This window comes from Clupea harengus, unplaced genomic scaffold (genome assembly GCF_900700415.2).
Source record: "Clupea harengus unplaced genomic scaffold, Ch_v2.0.2, whole genome shotgun sequence".
NCBI classification, from domain to species: domain Eukaryota; kingdom Metazoa; phylum Chordata; class Actinopteri; order Clupeiformes; family Clupeidae; genus Clupea; species Clupea harengus.
In genome coordinates this window covers 9,756-18,538 of record NW_024880007.1, presented here as the reverse complement: position 1 = coordinate 18,538, position 8,783 = coordinate 9,756, and the positions used below count along the sequence as shown (strand labels likewise).

Here is an 8,783-nt window from a genome sequence, read left to right as displayed (position 1 = left end):
AAATCCAAAATTGTGTACAACGTTGAAGTGGTGGACACTGTAACTAATTGTAATGGACTGCTTTAAAACTAAATAAAGTCCAAAATTGGACCAAATTGGAAGACCTCTTGTCGTGTCTGTGTTGCATGTAGTGTAAATAATAGTGACAACACCTCCATGGTAGTCTGGACAAATAGAGTTCCCATCTAAGAATCAGCCGTTTGGTTGTGTGATTGTATTTAGTGCACAATAATACTGCTCCTCTAATAAGTGATTTGTACATGTAAACATCTCCTTCATATGTCTGGTGAAAAGATAGCCCTCAATTAAGCTTCTCAAGCTTTTAATGGCAGGCCCTCAGTTTGACAATGAAAAAAACACCACAGTGCAAAGATTGAGACACTTATTACCTGCTTTTAATGAAGGAAAAAAAAAACAGATGTACTATCAGCAGTTTCATAGCTTTTGAGTAGGAGGGGGAGAAAAGAGACTAAGTGAGTGGACAGAGCTAAGTTGCCTTACATGCGTAATTGTAGATATATAATTGTAGGTTATGGTTAACAGAGGTCCTACTGCATAGGTGTGGATATCTTCACAAATTCTTTGTGGGGTATGTCGCAGCCCAGCTCTCAGCAAGACGCAACAAGGGAATTCCAAAGGCGCGTTCTTTATTAACTCTTTAAATTACAAACAAAGGTATTGAAACATAACAGAAAAGTGGGGTAAACCCTCCGGCTTGCACCCAGTGCTTCCGGCACCTTCCCCTCTGTCTCTCTCTCTCGTCAGTAGGGATGGGTATCGTTTGGTTTTTATCCGATACCGGTACATAACCGATACTTTTAAAAGGATACCGGTGCCTAAACGGTGCCGGAACCGATACTTTTATTTAAAAAAAATGTTAAAAAAAATGACGATTGACGACATTTAAGAAAGGCTTTTTTTATTGCCAAATAAATGAACTGTTTAAAGTAGATTATATATATAAATAAATACAAAACACTTTTTAACTTAAAACTTAAATAATGAACTGTTAACAAAAGTTTAGACTATACTTAAATAAATACAAAACACACACACAAACTCTGTACACACATTACAGCTTCAATACTTCAGCAATTCTTTTGTAGCATATTTGCCTTCTCCGGCAAAATGCGACACCTTTCCTGCCTAATCGCATGACCTGCACAGGAGAAAACCCTCTCCGATGGTGTCGATGAGGCCTGTACACACAGATATGTAGGGATGGGTATCGTTTGGGTTTTTTAACAAAACCGGTGCTAAACCAATACTTTTAAAACGATACCGGTGCCTGAACCGATACTTTTTTTTTTTTTAAAGCACAAAGCGACGATTGACGACATTAAAGAAAGGCTTTTTTTATTGCCAAGGCCATTTTCTTTCTTCAAATTGAACAATATATTAACTGTTTAAAGTATACACTTAACTGTTATATTTTTCTCTTTTCACGGATACAAATAAAAAAGGCTGTGATTGGAATACGGGACTGGAGCTCAAAATCACCCAAAATTCGGGATGTCCCAGACAATTCGGGACTGTTGGCTAACCTACTTGCACCTAAGTTATAACATATTTGAGTGTCCTAACATGAGCAATAACGTCAGCAAGTTCGAGGTGTATACCATTAAATTAGCAGCACATTTCCCGTATTTAACAATGATTAAACATGGACTTGCCTGCAAGCGATGCACAGTCATCATCTTGCAGTTTCTTTCTATTTCTTTTTTCTCTTTTCTCTTGACTCCTGTTGTCTTTTTGAGGCCATTTTCGAAAAGTTGACCTAGCCTACTGTCAAAGTTCGTCAGGCCACTGAGATAGGAAAGGGCACCCACGGCGAGCTTGGGAAGTTGAGTTTGTTTTTTAGGGGGGAAGGGGGGGGCACCATCGTAACTTTTTTTGAGCAATTCAATATATCTCTTGTTCTGCCTGTTTTGTAATATACATGCCTAAAAGGTGCCTAATATTTCTATACTGAAATAATATCGGCATTATAATTATTATAACTATGATGATTTTTCAGTTGCCTATTTTTTTGGTGCCCCCTCAGGACTTGGTGCCCTACGCACAGCGCGTAGTGCGCGTTATGGGAGCCGCGTCACTGCTTGTATAGGCCTGGTAAGGGAATTCACCCGTGTTCAAACCAAGTGGGACCCAAACGCAGCTTGGGGCACCACAGGTAATGGATATTGCAAAAACACTTATACCTGTACAAAAACCGAAGAAACTGAATGTCGTTCTTGATCTAAAGGAGGAGGGTCTCAAATGCAGGATTTATCATACCTGTCTAATCTAATTTACTGTCACGTCTACTTTTTAACATAGATCAATTGATTATGTAAATGTTATTTTGGCATTCTGTATAGACCTGTAAACCACAAACAGAGCACATTAATGTAATAATAATCTTTTACGAAACCTGAAAGAAAGAAAGTAGTGGGAAAACAATGTTCTAATCTTTGTCCTATTACTAACTGTGTGTTCCTCCTCCTATTTCTTGACATGACATTTTAAAGCCCTCTTTTATAAGACGTAGTCCAGACACTCAACACTCACTTTTCCCTATCATTGATTTGACCTGTAAGGGACTCCAGTCCAAACTTAGTGCAAACTGCAGTCATCTCCAAATGTATGTTGTAATATTCGTCTGGTTCCGCAATACTATAGCACCTCATGTGCTTGTCGCCAGGACTACTTCTAAATGTTTTACAAAGGTTTTTAAACTTGAACTCAGGTTAAATCTTTATGTATTCACCTTTTTTACTGTATCATAAGGTGTATGTGCAATCTAGATTCTTTAGGACTTCTTAGGACTCAGGCCTGTTGTATTATTTGTATATTTTCTCTAACAAAAAACATTAATGCACAAGTGCCATATATGTAGATGATTAAAGGTTTCTAGGGGTGTTCTTTTTATGACTCTAGGACAAAAACTCACGGAGCTTTAAAGGCTTATTGACAAAGATGTACATATCCCTCCACAGGGATATAGTCCTTTAAGGGTTTTAACAGAGTGACTCAGGACATCCTTGGTTTTGTTTTGAGATGCATGGCTGTTATCTCAGATCCTTCTTGACAGAGTCAGCAGGGCTGTTGTTTTTCTTTGTGTCTCAAAGTAGGTCATTAGAAGCATAATGTCACTGGAATCCTGATTGTCTGCCTTCCAACTGTCCATTAACGCTACCTTGACCTGCATGATAGAATGGGTGCTGGGACTCAGCTGAGGAGGCTTCAAGAAAGAGGCTGCACAGACAAATATCTTTCAAAACAGAGTGTGCTTTTAACTTTAGAGTGGACTTTACGGAAGGGAAAATGTATAGTCCGCTGGTTAGTATAGGAAAATGAATCCCGACGAGATGAGTCCTGCAGGGATTTATTTTCCGATACTGACCACTGGACTGTAAATTATCCCTTATTATACAATTACTTGCCAAAACAATAAAAGATTCATCCAAAATACCTCTTTTTACTGATTGTTGTGACAAACAGATAACAATGGTTAAAAACATGTGATGAAGCCCTGCAGGGATGTTACCACATGGGCCTACCGGCAAGAACGCCAAAGCCAGACCCCCTGTGTGTGCTGTGTGTGGGGTCTTTTATGCACCCAGGCCCAGGGGCCCATCACATCATAATCCGCCAACGCCTTCCTAGAGTGATGGGAGAGCTCTGACATGTCCTCCTGGCACACCTTCATCTGGTACACTTCAAAGACAAACAACAGAAATATTTCAACATGTATGCATAATAAGCAAGAATAAACACAACATTCGCTTAATGTTTCCTTTTTTATATTTGCATGTATGTGTTTGTTTGGTTATGTTTGTCTTTCCCTCTTGCTGGTTCATGTCATATTCATCAACTGGCTGTAACATGCTTAGCGCCAAATGACCAAAACAATAACAGCATCCCTAGTCACCTAGATGTAACAGCGCTCCTCTGGAGTAGGCTCTCTCTGTGTGGCATGTGTAATATCAGGTATGCACAGCTCATAGGCCTCCTCTATAGTCATGACCATGCTGCCCACAGAGAGACCCATGACTGTATTAGCATCATTGGACAGCAGCTTCAAGGCAGCAGAAACTGAGATCCTGTCCTTCTTATGGAGCTCATAAAGCCTGAGACATAATGAGACATTGTAAAAGAGAAGTGAAGCCATTTGGGACGTTATTAAACTAAAATATGTTCTTGTAAAATATGAGCATTCATTAAAATGTTTTATAACTTCATAATTGTTACAGGTGTAATACTGAAAATGCATTCAACACTGGATTTGATCAGATTGTTGATCACAAAAGTAGCTTGTCAAGGATGCTAATGATGTTCATTGATCATTTGACTGATATTGAAAACAAAACTTTTCATAGCATGATCTTTTTCACATTACCAACCAGTTCAAGACCAAGGCCTCAAACGTGAGTAAATGTACACCACTCTGGCCTGTCCAACCCCACTCTTGTGAACATGCCTGATGACAGAATGAAGAGAGAGAAGCCCTGACCCATCTTAATACAGACTGAGGATGAATATCCCAGGTGTCTGTGCAGATACTTCAGGAGCACAGCACACCAAAGAGGCTGGAACAGACCTGCACTCTTTGGCCAGGAGCCTCTCCCAGTACTGACAGTCCACAGCACTGCCAGACATGGTCCCCAGAAGGCCTTTAGGGTTTATCTCTATTACCTTGGTGACATCCTTTGATGCTGCGAAAAGAGAGTACTACTGAAATAATGTGGGTTAAAACTGTGATACCATTCTTTTGGTCATGTGAGAGATTTCTGGATTGCTTTTATTTTAGTGGATTATTTTAAACCAATTTAACTAAATTGGAAAATCACATCTGCGTTTTATCATCATCATTCATACTTTCTTTGAAATTACAAACATCTATTCCAACAGCCATGGTAAATTCTTGACATTTGGCCCCAAAGTAAAATGATCTGTTTTGTTCTGTTGTGTTCCGACGCTTCAGTCCCTAAAACACTTAACTCCGAATGAGACTTGAATCCACTGACATGAAGAAACGCCACGCCGTAATACAATTCAAAGCGTCCCAGGATCGCAATACAGGCTCCTTTTTATGTAGTTGATTACAGCTCAACATTTTCATAGTCAATGGCTGGTTGTCTGACCATTAATTGCATTCTTTCCCTTTCAGACTACCATATTAGCTGTTAGGTTCAATGGAGGGGTTATCATTGGGTCTGACTCCAGGGCATCCATTGGAGGGTAATTCCTAAACCAAAGTATAGGCCTTGTCATATATTCAACTTCACAGCTTGAAGCACATGTTTTACCTATTTCTTTTTTATTTACTTTCTTCCAGGTCATATGTATCTTCCAAAACAATAAACAAGCTTATCCAGGTCCATGAAAGGATATTCTGCTGTATTGCTGGTTCCAAAATATTCCAGCAGGTTTCCCCAGGTTGGTTCCTTCCACCTTGACCCATGCTCTCATCTTCTTTGGGCTTCTTTAAAAAGTCCTTAGTATGGAAATGTGTGTGTGAGCTTGTCTTGCATTAGATTTTCATCACGCTAATACATCGGCAGTTGAAGCTCTGTCTGGCACAAAGCCTTGGCAGTTTTTATTTCCTTTTGAGGTTTAGCCGTTTTCCCCCCTTACATGTAAACAAAAGTAAAGTAGCTTCTTGTACTAAATTTAAAAAGCACCTATATGCAGAAACGCACTCACAGACTCAATTGCAGAAAGAAATACTTTTTAAAACATCACTCACAGACTCAAATGCAGAAAGAAATACTTTTTAAAACATCACTCACAGACTCACACTAGTATTGCCCACGTGGCTCTACAGTGGCCGACAATTTAGCTTCATAGTCAGAATGTCTGGCTCAAAAAACTATAATGTATGCAATCAGAGTAAAATAATGTATGCAATCTGAGTAAATTGCTATATTAAACTGGCTCTTGTCCCTTCTAAACATCTCTGTGGCAGTATCCAGATGGGGTCCCCTCCACTTGTGAAGGCTGCTGCTTCTGTGATGAAGGAGCTCTGCTACCGCAGCAAAGAGGAACCTCAGGCAGGCTTCATCACCACAGGCTGGGACAGGAGGAACGGACCTCAGGTGAGTCCATCCTCAGTCCAGCTATGATGAAGACAGTCAGCTTGACTTACAGTATGTCATATTATGTACTCTATGAGAGGGTATTATAAGAAGGAAGAATGAGTTTAATGTAAATTGGAGTCACTTTAACCTGGTCATTCTCAGGGCTTTAAAGCCATAGCTGTTATTTTATATTGAGGGTTATACCGACTCTGCTGGACATCATAATCCACATAATTGGACAAACTGCGTTTGTTTGAATACAGTGGAACTTTTTCTACTCCTTTGTGTATTTGTCCACACAGGTGTACACTATCCCTGGGTGGGATGCTGCTCTGTCAACATTTCACCATTGGAGGATCAGGGAGCACGTATATCTATGGCTACGCTGATGCCAAGTACAAACCCGACATGAACCGTGAAGAGTTCTTACAGTTTCCCACCAATGTTAAACAAAGTGTAATTCACAGCAGACATGAACTGGCGCTTTTGTCTAGATGTAGTTTACTCATTTTGATGTCCTTAAAGACAAAAACATGCTCAAGTTGGTTTCTGGTAGCATTATCCACAGTATTGCATAAGCAGCTTGGCATCTGATAAGATAAATAATGTGATCCTAGAGTACACAATAATAACAATAATAATAGTAATAATAATATTTCTTTTCTCTCTTCTCTTAGGCCATAGGTAGAGATAATGTCAGTGGTGGGGTGGTACACCTGGTAGTGATCACGGAAGATGGAGTCGAGCATGTGTTCATCCCTGGAGACAAGCTTCCCAAATACCATGACGAGTAGAAAAACACTGTTTGAAAACCAATCATTGTGTAACATTAAAGGGACCTTTTACATTACATTTCAATTTCATGAATTAACACAGCATGACACATATCCATGATTTTGGCAGTTTTTGGTCTTAGGAGAATGAAATATAAAATTATCTCTGGCTTTGGTTGCCTTGGATTTTCTGTGGAGGCACGTTGTGGAACCGCCTCAGATGATTATAACGTATTTCAAACATGTGACCAAACAGAATCCTTTTTTAAACACAAAGAGAGTTTATAGATGTATTTTGGTAATATGGGGTTTCTTCTGGGGAAATCCAATGGAAAGGAATACCTTCTATCCATCCCCTTGTATACACTTTTTGTGGACTAACCTTGTGAGACTTTACCCTACGTAATCTTACCATCAAAGTTAAAACATTCATAAAAAGTTCCATTATAATAGCCTATTTACGAAAATAGTCACATGCACGCTACATTATACAGAGTTAAAGGTTACACCTGATAGATTCCCCAACTCCCTCACGGTGAATCTGTTTTGTTCACAGACTACGGTCGTAGGTATTGAATATGATGGAGGCGTCGTGTTAGGCTCATCAGTGGTGAACTGAGTGAAGAATAAGCTCTCCCTTCTCCATGATAAGATCTACTGTGCACTGTCTGGATCTGCTGCTGATGCCCAGACCATTGCTGAGGCCTACCAACTAGATATGCACAGGTGTGAAATATCACACATTATCCTCAGAACACATTAAGACCATCACGCCATATTGGTCTTCAGGCTACCCTCAGTTTATATCATGCCATCTCTGCATTAAGAGATGGGCATTCTAACCAAGTAGTTCAATTGTCATCATTGTTTAGGGGGGGGAGTGTGGAAGTGGAATGCGGGTTTGAACTACTGCCCGTCATATAAGCTCATGATAAAATTGTTAACATGTCAGTGTTGAGCTGGGGGAAGACCCCCTTGTTTGTTCTGCAGCTACCCTGGTGAAGAGCATCTCCTACAGGTATAAAGAGGAACTGTCAGCACATCTAATCGTTGCTGATTGGGAGAGGGAAAAAGGGGGACAGGTCTGTTGTTTTTGTTTAGTTTTTTAAGAATTTGCTTATTTTACAGCATTCCTATGACTTTCACTGTCACTGTCACTGTCACTGTCACTGTCTTTTCATAATTTTAACATTGACACATTTTACCCACACAGTACAGTATAGGCCCAAACTGATGTTGCAATACCGTATATTTAACTACAGCAGCTACCCAGCATTAACTGTGAAGAAACATTGGCTAATTCAGTTCTGCTTGTCCTCAGCCATCCAGACTCTCTTCACTGACTAGTGCTTTTAACCAAAGCAACTTTTAACAATTTAGGAACAACAATCAAGCTGCACTAAGTGAGGAGACCTGGTTGAGAGTAAACACAAAGTACTGATTCTAGTCAATCTGACAAAAGGGCCAAAAAGAGCAGATAGAATTAGTGCACAGTAAGTGCAAGACAGGGAATAAACCCAAAGTAAAAGTGCTCTTCATGGCAGTTAATGTGACTCCATACAGAGTTGCTGTACACTGAGGTGGAGTGTGGAGTGTGGAGTGGCCAGAATACAAAATGGCCATAGTCTGGTCATACCACTCTTACTCTTTACATTCATTGTTGTAGGGTTTAAAAAAAACACACACACACACAACCTTTATGTGTTGTGAGGAATAGAACACAACTACTATATTCACCCGGTAGGGCAGCATCATATCTTGGGGAAAAAAAAGAAATAAGCAAATGAATACACATGAATTGCTTGTTACCATATCCATAAACCTTTTTGTGCACCTGCTGTAAAAGAGGGAGTTTAGCTACCAGATGACACTATGTAAATTAACTTTTCTTGGTTTCCTGGAAAATGGAATTTTACACATTTCACAACTGCACTAAATTGCGTAAATG

General features: G+C 39.7%; 1 protein-coding gene across 1 annotated transcript; it reads left to right on the top strand.

Annotated features, from left to right (window-relative positions):
- Positions 1 to 5,128: 5,128 nt before the first annotated feature.
- Positions 5,129 to 6,901, top strand: LOC122131096 (proteasome subunit beta type-6-B like protein-like; the record flags this gene model as incomplete). The annotated part of the gene is made up of 5 exons (XM_042706004.1): positions 5,129 to 5,223; positions 5,321 to 5,425; positions 5,951 to 6,088; positions 6,371 to 6,518; positions 6,740 to 6,901. Coding segments are annotated over 5 exons (603 nt in total), but the record flags the coding sequence as incomplete, so codon positions are not given.
- Positions 6,902 to 8,783: the final 1,882 nt, after the last annotated feature.